This window comes from Asterias amurensis, chromosome 6, assembly GCF_032118995.1.
Source record: "Asterias amurensis chromosome 6, ASM3211899v1".
Classification (NCBI taxonomy): domain Eukaryota; kingdom Metazoa; phylum Echinodermata; class Asteroidea; order Forcipulatida; family Asteriidae; genus Asterias; species Asterias amurensis.
In genome coordinates this window covers 19,245,297-19,266,954 of record NC_092653.1, presented here as the reverse complement: position 1 = coordinate 19,266,954, position 21,658 = coordinate 19,245,297, and the positions used below count along the sequence as shown (strand labels likewise).

General features: G+C 39.2%; 2 protein-coding genes across 4 annotated transcripts; one reads left to right on the top strand and one right to left on the bottom strand.

The window, feature by feature from the left end:
- The first annotated feature begins 568 nt into the window (after positions 1–568).
- On the top strand, positions 569–5,485 carry LOC139938434 (uncharacterized). Its single transcript, XM_071933960.1, has 2 exons — positions 569–1,924; positions 2,250–5,485. Exons 1-2 carry the CDS (start codon positions 665–667, stop codon positions 2,616–2,618), a joined length of 1,629 nt encoding a protein of 542 aa, XP_071790061.1. The 5' UTR covers positions 569–664; the 3' UTR covers positions 2,619–5,485.
- Positions 5,486–5,665: 180 nt separating this feature from the next.
- On the bottom strand, positions 5,666–21,537 carry LOC139938366 (aromatic-L-amino-acid decarboxylase-like). 3 transcript variants are annotated; one of them, XM_071933830.1, is made up of 12 exons: positions 21,462–21,537; positions 19,064–19,325; positions 15,144–15,257; positions 14,404–14,526; positions 13,643–13,777; positions 13,033–13,176; positions 12,654–12,720; positions 11,360–11,454; positions 9,874–10,032; positions 9,340–9,438; positions 8,509–8,610; positions 5,666–7,321 (listed from the first exon to the last, which is right to left on the bottom strand). In XM_071933830.1, exons 2-12 carry the CDS (start codon positions 19,265–19,267, stop codon positions 7,121–7,123), a joined length of 1,443 nt encoding a protein of 480 aa, XP_071789931.1. In that variant the 5' UTR covers positions 19,268–19,325; positions 21,462–21,537; the 3' UTR covers positions 5,666–7,120. The 3 variants fall into 3 exon arrangements, with proteins under 3 accessions (XP_071789931.1, XP_071789932.1, XP_071789933.1); XM_071933831.1 differs by lacking the exon at positions 21,462–21,537 and adding an exon at positions 20,642–20,734; XM_071933832.1 differs by lacking the exon at positions 21,462–21,537 and having other exon boundaries at positions 14,404–14,521; positions 19,064–19,194.
- Between the last annotated feature and the right edge of the window lie 121 nt (positions 21,538–21,658).

Here is a 21,658-nt window from a genome sequence, read left to right as displayed (position 1 = left end):
GAAAACAAACATTTCGCTCGTGGCAACAAACTGTTTTATTATCAGATATATGGAACCTGTCTATCCGTGGGAGGTGGAGCCATTTAGGTGGTTTAGATACTATCAATGCGAAGACTCACCGAACTGGGACGCGTGCCGTGCCTACCGGTTACCATATGATAACACTGATAACATACACTGTTCGCTGTGCATTGACGCTATAATAGCGGCTGCAAGAGCGGCTAGAAACGGTACCAACGTCGGTTATCATAATCCCGTCGATCGGGGGGTTCCAGATTATCGAACCGCCTCCTTCTTATTGTTTTCGCCGTTGGAAGGTGTAAGTTTGTTTCGTCGTCCCAGTCGTCATCTGACGTCGTCTTTCAAGCCAACATGCGATCAAGGACAAGTCTACAAACAGTCGTCCGGTGAGTGTCGTGACCATTGTCCGTTCGGCCAGGTAGTTGCAGATGATGGTTTCACGTGTGTTTCTCTCATGAACCAAAGCAACTACTCCTTAAGATTTGACACCCAAGTTCCTTACGGGAGATTCTCCTGTGAAGTTTTTATCCAAACCGAATTCCCCGTTGATGATAAGAAAGTGTTTTCTTTAGCTCTTTTCCGTCAGATATTGGGTGATGTTTCGTTTGACACTTCTGAACTAAAACCCGATAACTCAAATAAAATGTATCCGAATCCAAGTTGCTCTCGTAGTAAAATGCCGTACCCGTACATTCTATCTGCTGTGACTCAAGTCAGCAACACAACCAGTATCGAATCATTGTCAGAGTTGGTCTTAGACGCCTTGAATAAAACAACGTGCTTGGAAATTACCAGCATGTCTCTTTCAGTGTCCGCAGTTAGAATAAGGAATTTTGATCAAGTGTTCCTGCAGGATCAATGTGCAAAGCAAGGTCAAGAGCTCAACAAGTATGCGTTGGATGTGTATCAAATCATCTTAGTCAAGGGTGTTTCTTACATTAAGTTCTTACTAGACAATGAGACTTATGCCCTTCCATCGCTCACGACGAGGCAAGAAATAACCCATGCAGCAGGAAAAAAGACTGGACTGTCTGTTTTGACTTGCAGCGTCAAATTAATCTGCCCAATCGATGTGTTAGATTCAACTGAGTTTAAAGTAACGGCGATGGACTCAATGCTGGTGTATCGTGACGCAGCTGGCCGAAATCTATCATCTAGTGATGTCATCGTGATGTCACAAGGAAAGATAGCCGTTTGCCATTCCGAAACCGAAAACCCAAAGTTCCCCAAAAACGAATACGACACTAGCGATATAATATTATCAATGGTTGGTATGTCTATTTCTCTAGTGTTTGTAGCGATGTCTCTGTTCACTTACTACATGTTCCCTGAACTGAGAAATCTGCCTGGTAAGAACATGATGAGTTTTCTGGTTGCTATGTTTGCACTATTGGTGACGTTCCTCTTAGCAGTCGGGTCCCCTCTGTCTCAGCTCACCTTGGGTACAAAGGCTTCTTGTCTCACCTTTGCTGTTCTTATCCACTATTTCCTGATGGCCGTCTTTTTCTGGAGTAACATTATCTCTGTTCACTTTGTGCGCACATTCAGCCTCGGTGTTCGTAAGAGGCTCACAGAATCGACCAACGACGGGCGAGAATTCTGGCTGTACTCGCTCTACGGATGGGGTGCTCCCATTGTCATTGCAGGAGTTGGCTGTGCGTTGCACTTCTTAGTTGAGATTGGTGGCCAGAGGGAGAATGTCTATAACGGTTGCATGATATCCGGTTGGGAGGTTGCTACCTACCTGGTGATCATTCCTTTATCGTGTCTCATGTGTCTTAATGCGGTGTTCTTTACTGTCACATTGGTGAGGATAAGGACGACCCAGAAAGATGTGGAACTGGTCTGTGAGAAGAAAGGACGACTTGAGACTTTCCATATGGAGTTGAGTCTCTTTGTAAAGGTAGGTGAATTCAAAATGGAAGAAGTTATCCAAGCTTACGGTCATTTGTACAAGACTAAAGCTGTTAAATACTCCAAACTGTCATTATTGAGGGCAAACCTGTCAAAAGCATGTGGTTTGTTTTGGAGCCCCTTTTCATATTGAGCCCAGCAAGAGCATTACTTGCAGTTCGGACAAAATTTCGAATTTCTTCTACAAATTTTTGAAAAAAGTGTATTTTTTAAAGGAAAAAATGTGTATGTTTTTTTTTTACCTAACGGGTAAACGACATGATTGCACCTAGTTTGTAATAACTATAATGCATTTGTTTTTATTCTTCGCACAGACCTTTGTAGCTACCGGTTTGCTGTGGTTTGGCATCTTCATCGTTGATCATTTTGAGGACCGTGTTTTCTCCTACGTCATCACTGTCATCTTCACCCTCCAGGGGCCCATGTCCTTCTTTGCTTTCGCGTTTACCGAGCGAGTACGAGGCATGTGGGCCAAGAAGATATCGAGCGCCACCAATCGACATGGAAAGTCCAGCAATGATGTTTACAAAGTCAGCGCAATCAGTAGATCGACTATGATGTCGTCGGAGCGTGCGGCTGACCCTCCAGAAATGGAGGCAAAGTTCACCCAAGCTGTCATTGCAATTAATGACGGATGTAAAAGTGAATGTGCAGTCGATAATCCACTTAACGAAGATTGTTAATCAGTCACGTAATCATGTTGCACAATTTAATTAAACTCAATAACATTCATTATCTAATCAATTCAATTCACTTTTGTATTTTATTCGGTTCATTCACATTCAATTGAATTGACTATAATTTCCAACCAATGCAGTTAAGTATCAATCAACTCAATCAAACTTTATTGTGCATAAAATGGTAATTCTGCTTACTACATAAAAATATGTATTAAATTACAGAATTACAAAAATGTGCTAATAACAATCGTTAACGCTTTTAATAACATAAGATAAATACTTTAGGGACTACCTGTCAAAATGTTACGATTAAAATTGTGTTAAAAAACAAGAGTTTACAGACAACTTCTGGTTCAGCTCGAACCTTTCAGCTTCCTATCAGAACTCATTTTCTCATAAAAATCATGTAGGCATAATGGATATGTGTTTCACTGATTAAAGATGACTTAGACTGAATTAAAATGTGTTCAAGACAGTTGGCTCAAAGCCAAATATTAAGCAGAGGCACACTATATTTTAGCTCTTCAACACCATTTTCCCCGAATTTTGAAGGCGAGTTACCGGTGTGGCAAGGGATTCTGCCCCCCCCCCCCCCCATTTAATTAACACCTTGTATATTCTTCTTCTGATTACACCATCTTTTGAATTAAATAGTTGATAGGAATTAACTTCTGCTTTCTATCATAACTCGTTCTATAACTTACTCCTTAGTTACAACTGCGACCCGCTGAGATGAATATTAGTAGGCCTATAGTTTCTGCACGTGTCGGCGTCCTTTTAACCAACTACACTAATGATGCAAAAACACGTGTCTCTGTAAGCTTTTGAAACTATTTATGTGACGTCACTCGACGAAGAAAAACACTAACGAACCTGCAGTTGAGTGTTGATTAATAAACTAAAAGTTAATTGTTCGACCGGAAAATGAATGTCTTTCCGAACTGAAATTCAAACATGTTTTAGCTGAAGTTTTCAACTTACAATTTCCAGAATAAGTTATAATTGTGACCAAACTTCGTTTTGCAAAGCACACAACTAAGACAATAGAATGATCATGGAGGATAGGATTAAAGTAATACTTTGAATTATTAACAATAACAGTAATGTGAACTGCACGGCTTTCAGAAATTCGCAACGAATAATTTGCTTCAGTTGACCTCTGTGCTCAACTCCTGTGAAACTTTCGCTACTTGTGCGCCTCAAGGCAAGCGCAAACATTCGGCGCTTGCATGTGTAAGCGGAGAATGGTGATTGTAAATGCAAGAGTTTTATTGCGAGCGCCGCATTTTTTTGAAGTGTAAGCCTCTATAGCCTTGAAACTAAGCCCTGTTTTGTGTAAGTGGGTTGTTGGCACATGAGGTGAATTAAGCTTAATGTGTACAAATCTTGTGAGACTGGCCCATTTCATGGCTCTGGTTACTCGTAAGCAAATAAATTACGCTAAAAGCGGGAAAAATTATGCGCTTACATCGAGCGTGTTTCACAGTTTACCAGGTAATCTTTGCTCGCGTTCGTGTAAACCCATAATTACTTTGTATTCTTTGCTTCAAAGCCTGCACATAGGTGCTTCGGCGCTTGCACAGTAAGCGGAGAATGGTGATTGTAAGCTCAGAATTTCGTGCTTAGCATAGTACTGGACCTTGTTCTTGTGTAAGTTGGTTTAGTTTGCCCTAGTCCTACTTACTAACAACTTGTTAATGAGGGGAATTTATAGCTTGTATGTATACATCTTGTGAAACCTGGGCCCAATTTCGAAGCTATACTTACCGTAAAATCATTGAATCGCAGCTTTCGTAAGCAAGGAATTCTGCACTTACACAGCTTAGCATAGGATGTCTTTACTTGTGTGTGCGTGCAAATTCATTGTTGTATGTATTTGCACTCTTGCAGTAAGCGAAGAAAGGTGATCTTGGCAGCGCATATTGCACTGTGCAGTTGAGCTATGAAATGAGGCCCTGGTTAGCTTAAATTATTTAATTAATTTTCTTAGTTATGTTGACTTGAATATTCAATTAGCCAATCTTTAGGCCACCATAGTCTAACAAATCCACATCTGATTGTGAAATGCCATTGTTCTTCGATTTATACCTGTGGGAGAATGTACTGTATGATATTCATTGGCTCCAAACGGTGACGACGTCACTATGACATGCGTAACGTGACATCATTATTGCACGCTTTGTATTATGCACAAACACAATGGTTGTGGTAAAATTAAAGAATATGGGTAAAAATCGTTCAATTCTGGTCACCTAATGTACACGTTTTTGAAGAAAAAAACACGAATGCTTTTGGTGTGTTCGTGGCAATTGTATAGAGCCCTAATGCGACCGCTGGGATACAGGACGCCATGTGAGAAGTTGTTGAAAGAACATAAACAAATTTAATAATTGACTTTATACAAGTTTGTCTGCATTCCTCGTGCGGTTAGGAAAACTTTGTGATTAAAACACCATCAAATTGTCAACACTCAAACTTACTGTTTCGTTTCCAGTCACTGCTTATGTTTCACTGTGTGCATGTTTGTTGTGTTGTCATTTAGCCTTTGAGAATCTGCTAGGGTCGAAACGTCAGGCCATTACTATTTTTTGCTAGATTTATTTTAATACATTTTTAAACGTGCGATGGGTTTTCTAGCCTGTACATCTGATGTTACACTTCGAGGCTCGTGATTTACTCCATAGATGTGCCGTTGAGCCTACGTCAATCCCCGTCCATATTAACCTTCATCTATACATTAAAGGAACACGTTGCCTTGGATCGGTCGAGTTGGTCTTTAAAAAGCATTTGAAACCGTTTGTTACGAATTGCAATGGTTAGATAGATAATTTAAAAGTAGAATATAATGATCCACGCAAACATGCCTCGAAATTGCACGGTTTTCCTTACACGTCGCGAAGAAACACGGTCGGCAATTTATGGGAGTCAACATTTTGACTCCCATAAATGGCCGACCGTGCTAGTGCGCGACGTAAAAGGAAAACCGTGCAATTTCGAGTGATACTTGTGTGGATTATTATATTCTACTTTTAAAATATCTTTCTAACCATATGTATTTCATAACAAACGGTTTCAACTGCTTTTAAAAGACCAAATCGTCCGATCCAAGGCAACGTGTTCCTTTAATTTCACATGAAAAATTGAGTGAATTCCGACGTACATGTACTGAACATAATACACAGTGCAATCTGCATGCTGATAGTAAGCTTTTCATCAACCTCATTGCCAGGGGTGGGGATCTTGCCGCGCCATTTATTCCCAGCATGCCTTTCTCGATCATAACCAGGGGTTACATACGTACGCAGAGCTAGCGGGTGATACGGCACGCTGCCCATGGTAGCGAGGTTGGCTTTCCATATCTTTGTTTTGATTGGTTTGTGGTGATGTTCGTCAGCTGCAACCACATCACCTCTGACCAAACACAGGGGGAAAGCTTACGTCACTGCACGTAACAAGTTTCAAATGAAACCATTGGGTGCGTTCTATTAGCTTCCCTGTGTCGACCCCGCGATGCTCGCTCGGGTGAGCCCCTGACAACAACATTAAAACGATCACTCGCCCTCATGTGGTGACATCAAGCACATTGGGCCAGTCCCAAGTGACCCTTTCCACAAGCAGGGCACTTGGGACTGACGCGGGTAGCCCCTGGAATGCCGTCAAAGCTATTCGAACGTACCGGGGCAGACCGGGTCGACCCAGGGAAGCTAATCAAACGGTATCCAATGAAATCACCGTTTTTATTCTGGAGGATAGAGACAGGGGACCAAAGAAGTTTTCAGCAAAATAAAACATTTTAACAATTCATGATGCCATCGACCTGTTTTCATATAGCTATTAGTATTAAATACACAGAAAATGCTTAGCACCTAGAATACGCTATAGCAGAAACAAGTTACCAGCCAACATACCTTGTTATGTATGTGACTGGTTCCCTGTGAATTGTTGCTAGCAGAAAGATTTGGTAATCACAATTGTCTACTGAACTGGTTTATGAAGTTGGGCCCATAATTATCAGTGTTGTGTACGCCACCAACAATTTCTCAACAATTCAAAGTTCCCAATTAAGGCCTATTGAAGGTACTGAACACGTTTGGTAAATGTATAATTACTTGGTGTATCCCAAAATGCGTATAAAATATAAAAACAACGTGAACATTTGTACTCAATTGGTCATCGAACTTGCAAGAGATTAAGAAAGAAAAACTCCAGTGTTGCATTCTTTGTGTGCTTTCAGATGCATAACAATAACTTGAATGAGAAACTACCTCTTTCTCAAAAACTCGTTACTCCAGAGGGAGCCTTTTATCGCAAAGTTTTAAACTGTTAACAGCTCTCCATTACTCGTTACCAAATACATTTTTATGCTAACAGTTATTTAATAGAGTAACTACCAAAAGTGTCCAGTTCCTCTAAATTGTTTGGAAAATACTACATTTGGGGGATAGTGAGGGTGTGGGACCTAGGGGGAATATGAGGGCTGATAGTTGAACATTCCCATTCGTTCCTTATTTGTTATCGTTAACTTGCAGCCCATCTACCCCCTCCTTGATTGCATTCCAGGCATATAGTATATCTTCTGACTCAGTTTGGGCCGCACATACAGCAAATCGAATGATGAATTGCTGATTGAGGTGACTTCCAACCATGAAGATTTTTCCGGTCTTCGTGACCCTGTCAAGTAGCTCTTCATTGAGTGTGTCGGACCCCTTTTCAAGGAAACCAAGGACAAAGTGTAAATTTTATATTTTGGAACAAACGCAAAGAAAGATGACGAGTCTTTTAAAGGGTATAATTATGTACTTTTTCCTAACAAACAAAAATGTCTACAGATTTACATTAAACTTACACAGTTTGAAGATTATGATAGTAGAAAGCTTCCCTTGAAGCTTTACTTACTGAGGTGCTGTAGTTTTTGAGAAATGAGTAAAAGTAATTTTAGCATGTAAAAACGTATTAACCAGTTATGCTATGGTTTTGGTATAATATCATAACTGTTAAGGGGATTTTACATGCTAAACTAATTTTGATCTCATGAGACCAAAATTATGTTGTGACTTGTTTTATTCATTTATCAAAAACTTGTAATATTTGAAGGGACACTTTCCACTATCATTATCTTCAAACCCTGAATGTAAATCTGTGGACATTTTGAAAAAGTATCCGAATCCTTTAAAACCAGTTGTCACATGTAAGTTGCAATGCGAATCCAGGAAGATGCTTGTTCTTTTATTCTCTGAACTATAACCTTTGACATAACAATATTGAGTTTTTACCACTGATCCCTGTGGTACATTCGGGGAAGATGGGTCAGAAACAAAGTTTTTTGTATAATTTGCCACACACGGTCAATTTTACTAAAGGTTGTTTTAATTTTTTTGAACTTCTCATGAAATTTCAATGGTTTTAAGACAGTTTCAGATACTAAAACCTAACTTAAAAAATTAATTTAGTGTCCCACTTCCCCCATCATTTGGCTCAAGATGGAACGCATGCATAACGGGTCAGCTAATTATTAAGTTGCCATATGAAATTTCTGCATGGGTTAAACAGGGTCAAATCGGGGCTAAATGGGACAACAAAATGCATGACCATTACCAGAACCATCAGTCTTTATTGTGACGAGCTGAGTGAGTCAAAATTGGTTTGAAACAAAGTGTCATAATTATTTACAATAAAGTTAACATTTTTTAGAATTTCTAAAATAGCAGCATCAATACAATTGTATTTTTTCAATGAATGTCCCAACCGTTCAATTCATAAAAACCTGATGAGAAAATGTCCCGTTTTATCGCGTATATTAACCCCCTGGGATAAAATGGGACCCCCCCAAAACACCTAGATAAAAAATATTCGACACCCCCAGCTGTCAAGTACTGCTGTTATTTACACTGACCTTAAGCCGGAAGCACACCAACCCGAGCACTACGTCTGCAACGATTTCAAATCGGTCATCTTGCCTGACAAAAGACTCAAACTCACGAGCCAAACTCACTTGCTGTAATATCAAAGTTAAAGGATATGGCAGTCTTAAAACACACTATAAAGCATGGCATAAAAGAGCTGGGCAAACAAGACAATTAATTCAATTTGAAGAATTTACCATTCATCAGGAAGTTTTTATATTTCCTGTTTTCGAAACATTTTGTTTGTAGCCCTATGAAAAATGCCTGTCTGTGAGCAATTTCCATTGTATACTGTGTGCACAAATTACCCGAGTCTTAACTCTTAAACCAAGTGCGTGCCATGGCCCAGCGGTTAAGAGCATCGAAATCAAACTCTGGTATTTGTGTTCAATAGAGTGTGGGTCGAGTTCTGGTTATAACACCTGTATCCCTAATAATATTGATATAAGCAAGAACACAACACTTCTTCTTCCGGATCGGACGCAAAGCCGTTGGTCCCGTGTGTTGTGTAACGCACGTAAAATAAATCAGTGCACGAGTTCGCCCCTGTGTTGGTTTGATTGGCTGCATATTGTGCCAAAGCACCTTGTAAAAACATTACGTATGTAAAAGGATTGGGTCTCATAATTCAAATGTACCTTGCAGGAAAATGCCGAATGCTGTAGCGCCTCGAGGGTCACTGAGTGACGGATACGCGCAGTATATGAAATACTATTATTAGTATCACATACAAACAGTGGAAAACAGGTGAATTTTTGCACAATATACCAATAAACATGGACAGAAACAGCAGTACAATTTTAAACCAGAACAAATCTCACCTTCCTTACGTGCTCCTGGAGTTTAGTCACACCAAACAGCCGTAGGACAAACCACAACTTTAGAGACCGAAACCTCCTTCCCAGAGGGATATGCCAATGCTAAAAGGAAATTGAATAAAATCATCGAAAAGCTTTCTCAGTTGTTCTCACCAGCTGGGATTCTTTCAAATTTCAGCTAAAACGAGGAGGTATTATCTGCTTATATTTTACAGTATTTGCCGTTGGTAATACAAACTAAAGGCATGCATTTTATGTGTTATTAATTCTGGTCATGAAGCCAAATAGTCTCAGAAAAAAACTTAATCACTCTACAAGGCAAGACATATCCCCGTGAAGAGAAGACAGAAGTTTTAGCTTCAGGCACGGGAGGAATGCAACACATTATTTCAGGCCCAGGGAACCCCAAGAAACCAGAGGGACTGTGGAAACCCAATTCACTTAGTGCCCTGACGGGATTCGAATCTGGGTTCTAGGGGGTTAACGTGAAAGGTGAACAAAGATCAACAATGGGTCAACTCGACCGCCTTATCTTACCCTGTAATCTACCACTACATCTTGATGTTCATGCTTAAGGTACGTTGCATCTACATGAAAAGCACTCACTAAATCAATCTGATTGCGAACCCACATAGCTGAACAGTCGAAGTTGACTAACATCCACTTGTGTGGATTGAAGTTGAAAGAATCAGCAAACTGTAAAATAGTAAACAAATTCATCAACATGAGGCAAACACAAACAACAAAACGTCTGCTCAGGACTTTAATGTAATTAGTGCAGTTTGTATGGGTTTCATATTTGCTTTTGCCTATTTTTGAGCCCCTATGCAAATGCGTTTATTGATCGAGGGAGGTATTCAAAGTATTTGACAACAAGGACGTTCATTTTATAAGTAAAACAATGTGGGAGATGTTGCCCTATTTTTTTTTTTTTAACAATACGCATTATGACCTTTTGATTTCCTTCGAATGGTTGATGTATGGTTTTCTAGTTACGAGTAGTAATGAACAACGAGGTTTTGAAACTCAGTGTGGTCACCTTGTGAGCCAAGGTCGTGATGATTGGGGAAGCTGTAGACTGGTCCCCTGCCTTATCATAGGCTGGTGAACAAAAGCTGTGCTTCTCCACGGACCAAGGTACTGCATTTTGTTTGAAGTTACACCTTTTAGTCTCTTTTATATTAACAACAATTAATTGACCAGATTACTCTGTATTGTACACTATTTGCAACATTAAATAAACGTATATATCTATCAATCTATCTATCTATCTATCTATTCAGAACCAGTGATTTCATTGGATACAATCATTTCGTTGGATACACGAGCAGTGACGTATAAGCTTTCTATATCTGTGTTTTGATTGGTCTGTAGGTGATGTGTGGCAGCTGTTCTTGCGCTCGTCTGTAATGAATCTAGGTTAAAGGTGATTATGGACGGGGATTGACCTAGGCTACAGGCCACGAGCTTCGAAATGTGTCAGATGGTCAGGCTAGTAAAGCTGTAACTCCCATAGAGCACACTAATAACGGCCATGGATGGTAATCAGTGAGTCGGCATACTTACGAGGTAAATCCATCGTCAGTCCCAGTAGTGCACGTGCTCGGAACTAAGGCCCTTTTCGAATCCACGGCTTCGGCTTTAGATTCGGCTTCAGGCTCCTCTCGTCTGAAGCCCTGAGCACGTACGCAATTAGTCAAAATAGCCGCGGGGACAAGCAAGCCTGGGCCGAATCAACGCTCAGCGAAGCCGTAGTGTCGAAATTGGCCTATGTTAACAACAACAAAATACCAGGGAGGTCTGCTGCCACCTAGCGTTCCAAAGTCTCACATTTTCCCTGATCGTGAACTAAAATTTGATGGGAACCTTCGGCTCGTATACCATAAGGATACTATGGACATGCAATTCTTAAAGCCTGTTTAAGAACTTCATAACGTACAAGTTGTGTCTTTCCCTTAATCCCTTGAAAACTGGAAATACCATAGTGCACAAATTTCAGGAAGGAAATTGGCTTTTTACAAACCTCCAGTCCATCTGCCAATGGCCGGAACTCTGGACATATAAACGACGTCCCAGCATACGCAGCGTCTACATGTAACCAGATGTTCTCACGTTCACCTGAAACAAAGTTATCATTCAATATTAAAGGCAAAGTATACATTTAATTTTGGAAATGTTCCAAGTTTTAATTTGATATCGTTGATGCGTACAATGAAACTTACATGTGAATTTTTAATTTCAAAAGGTGGTCGAGTAATTGAAATATCGCCGAAAATCTTCGTTAACGCTTTTACCAGATTAAAATTTTGGGGCGTCAAGGCTAATAATATGTTTACGTATCAACATTATAGTGTGAAATGTTTCTCGAAAATGATGTATACAATCGAAAGCTGCTGCAGGCTTCAAGTAGGTTGTGTTGCCATCATTGTTTATACTCTAAGTGTAAATAAGTATATTACTTATCATCCAACGCCAACTACAGCTATATTTTGTACACAGCAAAACGAGTGATAGTTGTCAATTGGATGACTGCTTGACAATGTGGTAGGTGAAACTTGTGACGTTAGCCCACTGTCTAAAGCAAAAGGCCTATCACTCCAAATGGAAAAAATTTAAAATTAATTCATGTTTGATGACGATTGCATGTATTTATATGCAACTCCAGTTTTTTAACTGCGATGCATGATTGAATTGAATTGAATTGAATTGAATTAATTGTAGAGTCGTTTAAACGCTAGGTGGCAGCAAACAGGTAAATTGTAATCGTTTGGTCAGTCTGAACATGCTAACATTTCTAAGAACTGTAAAAACAGTGGATACCTGGTAAGTCTGCTGCCACCTAGTGTCACCAACAAGTCTCCTTTTAGGGACCAATCAATTTTATGATTGAAAAATAAATCCAAAATATTTATTTTTAAATCTAAAAATTGGATTGGTTTCCAATTGCAATCTTTTGGATTCATTTAGAGTATACCTGAGACGCTCTCAGTTACGGGTCGTCTGGACAGTACAGCTAAAGGCACATTATTCAATTCTTATTCATAAATACCTCAGACAAATTCGCTATTCCTATTGGTAGAGAGCGCGTCACGTGGGGTGTTTAAACGGTTGATAACAACCAGCTGGAGATGTTTATTACCCGTTGTTTTCGGAAACTACACTCTGGGTCTTGATGCGCAACGTTCTCGTTACGGTCTCCGGCTCGGGCCTTTATCACACGGCAACGACCCTGACGGTTTTAAACGGCCATTTAGGAACTCGTCGCTACCCTTTTATTCCCTTATTTACACACACCCACCAAAACTACAATTGCTTACATATTGCACCAATTTCTGTCAGATTGTCGAAGGCACACGATGTAGTAGTTCCAAGATTTACACAAACCTACCGGGGGAAAATAAACTACAATTAAAAGCTGTACAAGACCTGGGTATTTTGCCTGTCGTAATGGGTATCCACTAGGAGCCTGGCTGGTAGAGCAGACTGCAACACCTTCCCAACTTTTCACGAAGCAATTATGGATGTTATGCTTTGCTCAATGGCACCAGTTTCGTGACCGGAAATCGAACCCCCACTCTGCTGTTGACAACTCCATAGTTTGGGTCCCGTGTACTAGACCACTCGGCCATGACTGAATAAAGGGGTGATAAGGGCGTAAACAGCTTCTGGGACAATTTTATTAGGAATGAAACTTACGAATGCAGGAATGAGTCCATTTGCCTTGTCTTCTTTGATAGCCTGTGCCAGTGTGTCCCCTCGTAGCGCAAACTTAGCATCTGTTGGAAGCTTTCGCATTCTGACTGAGCTGATCAATGACGCTCTCTCTACTGAAGAATGGGCCTAAACAATGTACATAACTAACGTTAAATGCACTAATAAAGACCAGGGCATAAGTAGAATTAGGTTTTTACACTTTTGGTGTTATTATAAAATTATACTTGATTTCTGGTAATGAACTTATTACCAAGTGAACTTAAATGGACTTAATCATTTCTGCTTGCATCGCTATGTGAACCAGAAACACCAGAGATTTAACCCCTACTTGTCTACATACTGTAGGTGTTCCGATGTTGTTGTTTGTTTCTACGGCTTTGTTTTCCTTCTGAAGTGCGAATCAAGTAATACGATAAAGCATCTTGATCATGGACACAAGTGGTGACTCAAACCCACACTCTGTAGTCTCAGAATAAGTCACGCTTCTTTAGTCAAGCTTCTCTGTTCACCCATCAGGATATCTCTAACATATTTGTTCTTCAATTATCAATTTAAAATTAATATTGATAATAACTAAGTTAAAAATAGTTACGTATTCTGATGTATAAGCGACGAGCTTTGACATGATTTCATATTGGTCTTTGTCTGGGTCCAGTTCATGCTGCTTATTTATTGTCTTCATCTTAGCTGAAAGTAAAGCCATAGCTGTACTCTCACTCGCTGTTCCCTGAAACAAAACAAAATTAAATGTCATCACAAAGTACATCTGAATAGATGTTTACTTTGCATCGGGAATAAACTATGTGTGTTACCCTTACATCGATGTGCGTTAGGAACTCTAACCATTATGGTAAAGAAAAAACAAATTGTATGCTTTATCCTGGATGCAAATTTAACATCAATGAAATCGTTGCGGTACCCGCTGAAAAAAAAAAAACCCAACAAGATTCGAATTGCCTCTAGCTGCCGGTCGAGCTCGGTGGTGTACAGTGTATATGTTCCATCAATGTAACGGTAGTTGGTTCGAATGGGGCACTTTGTGTAATGGGTTTTCAGGCCCTACCTGGCTGCATGAGTTTCCCCTGGAATATTTCTCCGTGGTTTTTCTTCCGACATCTAAAACTGAAACTTCCTTCTTTCACTCCATTGGGTTATTGGCTATTACAAACAATTATGTTCACTTTTCTGAGAGTGAATTGCTCTACAACCAGAAAAAATGAAATTAAATGTGTGTGTTTTTCTGGGCAGAACGTGCTTGAACTAGTTTCATTTGAAATAAGGTTTGGACATACACTAAGATAATGTTTCAATCACACAATCATAAACTTGACCAAGTCCAGACTTGCTTTATACCTGAATCACTCCTCCACCCTTGCTGCCTTCAGTACATGTAAGGAATGATTCGGGGAGTTGAAGCATTTTTCCTAGCCAGTCTAGTGTTACCATCTCCAGTTCTGTGCAAGCTGGACTGCTAATCTGAGTAAAAACGTGATCAACCTTAATTTACATTATTTATTTAGGAGGCACTATTGTATAACTTTCTTACGAGTACTGATCTGATGATCTGATCTATAGACGAACAAAAGGATCCCCTCTTCAAGTCCTTGATATTTTCCCTCAACCTTTCGTATCCATATTCATCGTTTACCCGTTAAATGTATGCTTTCCCACTCAATTCATGTGTTTCCACTTCACTGCTTATGTAGAGTTAACATCTATTGTTATGTACAGTTAGTTAACTGTTTGTTTGTTGTGTTGTCATTGAGCCTTCGAGAAAGACTCTGCTAGGGTCCAAACGTCAGACAATTAAACTATTTTTGCATATTTTATGTATAATTAGTTAGTGTTTAAGTGCTACCAATGTCTTCCTTGTTCCATTCTTCAAAGCGGTATAAACAAACTGTTATACATCATTATTGCCAATAAGGTATACTATTAGGCCGCATCCGAAGTGGCGGCTACATCTACTGCTACGACTGTTGCTACAGTGTGTTGCTTTAATGCATGATGACGAGGTAGCCTTGCCGTAGCCGTAACTGTAGCCGTAGCTAAAGCCGCTAATTCGAACGTAGCCGTTAAATCGGCAAACCTACCCAGCTGAATCCGATACATCCAATGGCGTCCGATAACATATCAGCCAGTATTGCAGCATACGAATTACCGGTTGGAAAGTAGGCATGGAAGTGCGGTGAATGCCAATGAGTTACCTGGGTTTGGGCAAAGAGAAATTATCATTTGGAAATCATCATTTGGACAATATTAATCAGTTGTCAGTCATGGAGGTCAAATCTTTGAAATTACATGCGCCTTAAGGGTCTATGTACTTTTTCCTATCAAAAAACACAATGTCCACAGATTTACATTAAACTTACACAGTTTGAAGATTATGATACTTCCCCTTGAAATTTTACTTACTGAGGTGCTGTAGTTGTTGAGAAATGAGTAAAAGTAATAATTTTCGTCTCAGTTTTAGCATGTAAAAACGTTTTAACCAGTTATGCTATGGTTTTAGTATAATATCATAACTGGTTAAGGGGATTTTATATGCTAAAATAATCTCATGAGACCAAAATTATTTTGTGACTTGTTTTACTCAATTCTCAAAAACTACACAACCTTAAATAGTAGTATTTGAAGGGAAGCTTTCCACTATCATTATCTTCAAACCCTGTAAGTTTAATGTAAATCTGTGGACATTTTGAAAAAGTACCCGAATCATTTAAAACTTAATAAATAAAAACTAACTTGGTATAAAAAATCATTGGCGAAATGAGTTCATGATGAAAAGTTGTTTGAGTGATGCAGTTTTAGAAAAGGGATAATTTGTCACCAAGTAAGAACTGAATCTGATAATCTAAAAGCACACAAGTCTGTGGAACATGGAATGTTTATTCTTTCATTATTTTCTTGGGACTTCGATTACGATATTCAGCCTAAAAATTTATACAGGCTTGTTATTTCATGCATATACATCAAGTCGTGTTGCTGGTCTTAGAAAATTTTCCCAAACAATTTGTCTTCAAAACACTGATCCTTTTGTTTTATTAGTAATGATTGCATACATACAGTATAAAAATACAATAAAACGGGGAAACAGTAATTTATAAATGAGATACCAGTACCCGATCAGTAAACCGATAATCCGTTTTTATCTTATAACGTACAAAGAAATAAAATTATAAATGAAGACATAAGATTGATATAGAGTGGAATAGTTATTCCTCGGAAGATTTCATTAATAATGTCCAATCAATAACAACATTGAAGCTAGCAAGCCAGATCAATCATTCTGTCCGTGGTAAAAGTTTGACAAGACTCGGTAGCGATGACCAAGGCTGTGCACCGGGGCAAATTAATGATCGACAGTTCACATGATTTGTTCCCATTATATATAGGCCATATCAATTAGCAACAAAGCCTATATAACTGAAATGAAAATATGAGTTTTATACAGTTTCAGATTTATTTGTGAGAAAAACATGTTAGCTTTTTACGCTTTTTATGTATGCTTTGTGTCTCCCCTCTTTTCCTTTCCACTTTTGCAAAATTCATTTCAAGAAGTTGTAGCATTTTGGAGAACGCCGAAACAGAGCGGTTTTTCCACGCCGGAAAAATAGTCTGCATTTGGAACACACGATCTAGAAACATTTATGTTTCTCAAAATGAATTATATTATCCAAATCTACTTGACTCTAGACCAAGTAAGTCAGTTGCTACTAACTTTAAAAGTGACAACCAAGCGAGTATATATCCTTCCCTTATAAAACGCAATCGCAGTTCAAACAATGTTGCCAAAATTTATAAATTTTTATTTATTTTGTGTCAGACATAAGTGCAGGGATAACTGAAAGGACTTCAAACCTGATAAATAAACAGTTCTCATTTTATTCCAAGCTTAAACGAGACAACCTTTCATTCATTTTATTTAAAGAAAAACCAGCCACCCGGGCAGCGATACTTTTATTTCCAGCTCAGTAACTGTCCACTGAAAATGAGACTGCCCAACGGACAGTTCGATTACATGACAAGCGTTGATACAGAACCTCGCAGACGAGAACACGACCTACGGCAGTTTCGAGACTACGGCGAATGATCCACTTTTTAGCTGCCCGCTCAATCGGTACGGAATATAGAGTAACATAGGGAAGATACAAACCGCGTGCAGCAGGCACCTGTTGTGCCAGTGGCTGATCATGGTTTCAAATGATACGCCGCTGCTGATGTACATTTCTAATTAAACTGCGTGGTTGAATGAATCATGCTTTAGATTTGACTCAATTTATTTAAATTGCAGTAGCATAGACATCGGACAGTGAAGGGGATGATTTTGAGATTTAAAGAGCTGTGGTTTCAAAGCCCAATTAAATGTGGTAAAACGGGATACCACACATAGGCTTGGAAACGAACGTTAATTTTGGGATTCCTTTGGTTTTTGAAACCGTTCGATTGATTTAATCCTTTAAAAATGTAGATATGTACATAACAACTAACATGTGAATGGTTGGCGTTACGTTCAATGGGGATATCGCTGAAAACCTGGAGCGGTTATGTCCACTCATGAAGAATAATCCTGACTTGGATCACACAATCTCAGAAACGTTTCTCCGATTGGTATATTTGTTAACCTCTTTCTCTAAAATCATACTTCTTATAAGGTAATCGTTAACCAAAATGTCATATAGGAACAGCTGCAGTGCTTCTTACCAGGTAATTACCAGGTAAATAGTTATGATCATACATTTTTGGAGTAATTAACAAAGATAATACCAAGCATTTGAAAACTGTTTCGTACAAAGAGACTGCAGATTTCTAAATGAATCAGCAAGTTGTAACTGCTGATTCGGCAGAGTTAGAGTCGAAAATCATCGACGTTAAGTTTGGACGCCATCTTGCATTTTTTTAAAAGGGCTCCAGCAAGGGGTGATTTTTGTTGACTTACTATATTATTCAAGGCATTTTCCATGACCTATTATGAAAAATCAGCTTTTTATGAGCTATTTCCAGGTGTTGACCTATATGCTCTTGGACGTTTTGATTGCAGCACCCCCGGCTCACACCGTTTTGCAGAAACCTCACTTAAATATTCCAGCTCATATATTCCAGCTCTATGTGTCCTTTGTCCCTTGTGGGATAATTTGACTACGTCACCAAACAGCTCTACGTGCAATACAAGACGGTCAGTCTTTTGTTGTCAGAAATCATGAGTTAATTAGTAACGCTCATTACTGTTACATTGGTTTCTTTAGATGGGTTTCCATCAGCTTCCTTCATATCCAATTATTAACCACGGCAACTTAAGACTTAATTTGCCTCCATACGGTGCAGTAGGGTTATTATTACTGAACAAATAATGACATACGTTTATAGCTTACAATGAATCAACAGTTTCCGGACGGGAAATTAAAAAAGAGCTATGGTGTTGACAATCTGACGTCAGCTTGACGATGGTCTGCTTTTTGTTTGACTTAAACGTAGATTTTGTTGGCTCATGAAAACCCCATTCTAATTATGTTTTACTTGTATTTCTTTCTGCAAATAATTCTCTTTTCCAAATTGCTACTTTCTTCGCCTTGGTTGGAAGACACTGTCAACAAATTTAGATCTTTACAATTTTCGATAATACAAATAAAATTTTACACCAGACCCATCATCGTGACCCATACAGGATTTGTTTACATATAGGGCATACACTGTTTGAATAAAGTATCTATGTTTTTAATTTGGCCGACAATAAAACATTCTTGTAAAAGTTGTTTGCAATATAGCGCGTGTAATTTGAGCTAAAACGAAAAATGATGTTTCTGGAAGTTGAAATTTTGGTTCACTTTTGTCAATATTTTGTGTACAATGTTGGAAACGCGCAATATTGATGTCATTGTGTATCGTCCGACATTTTAGGCAAAACAAACCAAAAGTAGGCCATCCCACAACAGTATAAATGAAAATCTGCAAGAGGGCGCTAAAAGACTGACTAAAGACTACGATCACAGACTTGGAACCAAGTTTAGCTTACCCCTGGCATGATGACTCGCTCAATGTCTTGCATAACATCCTGCCACTTATCCGGGTACTGTGGTGCCTCGTCAGGAATCAAACTCCTCAGGTATCCAGGCTTTACTTTAGATAACGGTGGTCTCTCAGATACACCGTCCATGTAATCAGCAATGTAGTCTACCATCTCTTTACCCCACTCTCGGAAATCAGATGAGTTGGTCATGGCGAACAGAGCTGTGTTTAACCGTCAGTGCTGGATTGTGCAGTGGTGTTTCAGTTAACTAAATTTATAAAAAATAAATTTATAAAAAGTAATATAACAGCGGAGAATCCATCATTAAACCTCCGGCTCGGTATAGGAACTGTTACCTTGTGTTACCTAGTGAGCCCGTATTTCCAAGGTCCGTTTGATTCAAGTGCATTATGTTTACGGGAACACAAAACATGCAAAAACGGTCTAGACAGATGGATAGATGCCCCCCCCCCCCCCAGAACAAATAAAACACATTAAATTGTAATAAAAATGAGCATAAATTTAAACTTGTAATAAACATATCACGCACATGCTATGCATGCGTGCAATAAACCACGAAAATCCTTGTGAAGCCCGGTTCATACTTCCCGTTATGCGGTGCGAACAGAAAAAAACAAAACATGTCGTATACCATTGTTATCCATTGGAGAGGTTTTGTAGACACTTTTTGGTTGGGGAGCGAGGAAACTAGCAAAAACATACGAAAGTCCCAGAGCTGGGACATCATTTTTTGCATCGAAAAAAAAAAAAAAAAACATGTTCGGATATTCTTTTGAACATATTTAAGTTGTGCAAAGATTCATGTGGTTCGTTGATTATAAGTGGGTGGTTGTGGCGACAACAATATCCTTTTGATCAGAATCAGCGCACGGAAAAAGTATATTGACTTCAAGGGCTGATGGTTGCACGTTTTTGTTTTGTCTAGTAACCTCGGTTCCAATGGTTGCGTGTTAATTTCCATGCATAGATTTATGGTTGTTTGAATATTGAGGCAACCTCAAACATCTATCCCAGTTTGTGTGATTTTGTCAAAACCAGTATTTTCACTGTAAATATTATTTCAACATTATACATACCAAAACTGTGCAAGTTTTTGACTCAATTGGTCATCAAAGTTGCAAGAGAAAAATGGAAGAAAAAACACCCTTGTAGCACAAATTGTGTGCTTTCAGATGCTCAAATTCGAGACCTCAGCTGAGGTCTCGATTCAATTAAAATATTTTAGTGAGAAATTACTTCTTTCTCAAAAACTAAGAGGGGCCGCTTCTCACAATGTTATACTATATCAACAGCTCTCCATTGCTCGTTATCAATTAAGTTGTGATATAATTATTTTGAGTAATTCGCAATACTGTCCAGTGCCTTTAAAACATGACTTTCTTGTACATGTATAATGTAAACATAGCTTGTTCCCTTCGTTGAAACTCATGAAGTGGTCGTTGCTCCGAAAGCCCATGCAGTTTTATGTAAAGAGTTTTCTTACTATAAGGCTTCCATTATAACTTATTTTAATCGCAGTAGTTCTATCAGTTGATTAAAGCATTTTGTTTGTTTGGGGAACACCTATCCTACTGGTCGGACGTCAGTCTAGTGCCTGGTCCTGAATACCAAGGACTCCGTCGCGTTGCATGCAACGGAGGAGTCTTCCCACCTGGGCTATAGGGGAAACACCGAGCTTCGATGCAAGCGTTGGACATTGGACCGCATGGCCATCCCTGTTCCCTGTATTATCTCATTTTGTGATAACTATTGGTTTGTGTGGTTAGTATTTCCAAACGATCAACAGATAATAGGCAGTCTAGCATCGCTCTTATCTGTAATTCTTAAACTAATACATACCATCGGTGTCGCTTGATGTACAATGAAGGCGGAGGAGCAAGCTTGCTCTATACCCTATAATTATGTTCCCATGCTTAAACAAACTTAATATCCCTCCCCAAAAAAATATTCTTTAAGAATTCCTGAGTCTCCCGTAGAACTCTATGGACACAGAAGGAGGGGGTATGCCTCATGCCACTGTCGAGCAACAGAAGTATCGTATCCCTTAAAAAAGGTAACTGCGATATGCCGACCTATGGTTGATGAGACCATGGAATTTCTTCCTCCATGATGAGACCAATGTTATGTTTGGGTTATACCGAAACCTAAACAGTGCTATAAATACTGTCCCATAGCACCATGTGTCCAGCACCTACTATATTGGCCACGTATTGATCACCAATGTTCAGTCACATTGTGATGTTGGCGAACTCCGTTATGCAATCACTACACACAATCTCAACTGAATTATACAATATTGGCACGGGCTTGGTAAACAATGACTAGCAATACTATGGACTAAAATGTACTAAATACAGCTTTGGCGTACCATGGATGTACTTACTACTTGAGTGTTCTCCTGTTGCAACACGAGTTCCTCGGATCAATGCATCCTTTCTTATGAACACGTAGCAGTCAACCGCGCAACTACATGGAGCTGCTACAAATCATGGACCACCACTGCATCTTATTGGCAATGCATACAAACCGTCATTTTGTCACGTGGTACTCGTTATGCCTGCCTAAAACACTGTACGTCAA

Excerpts from the sequence above, each read along its gene's own strand:
- LOC139938434 (XM_071933960.1), top strand. The coding sequence starts at position 665 with ATGTATCCGAATCCAAGTTGCTCTCGTAGTAAAATGCCGTACCCGTAC. Across the intron at positions 1,925-2,249 it reads AGTTGAGTCTCTTTGTAAAG|ACCTTTGTAGCTACCGGTTT; the intron begins GTAGGTGAATTC and ends TTCTTCGCACAG.
- LOC139938366 (XM_071933830.1), bottom strand. The coding sequence starts at position 19,267 with ATGACCAACTCATCTGATTTCCGAGAGTGGGGTAAAGAGATGGTAGAC. Across the intron at positions 12,721-13,032 it reads ATGGACTCATTCCTGCATTC|GTTTGTGTAAATCTTGGAAC; the intron begins GTAAGTTTCATT and ends TTCCCCCGGTAG. Across the intron at positions 9,439-9,873 it reads ATGTAGTGGTAGATTACAGG|CATTGGCATATCCCTCTGGG; the intron begins GTAAGATAAGGC and ends ATTTCCTTTTAG.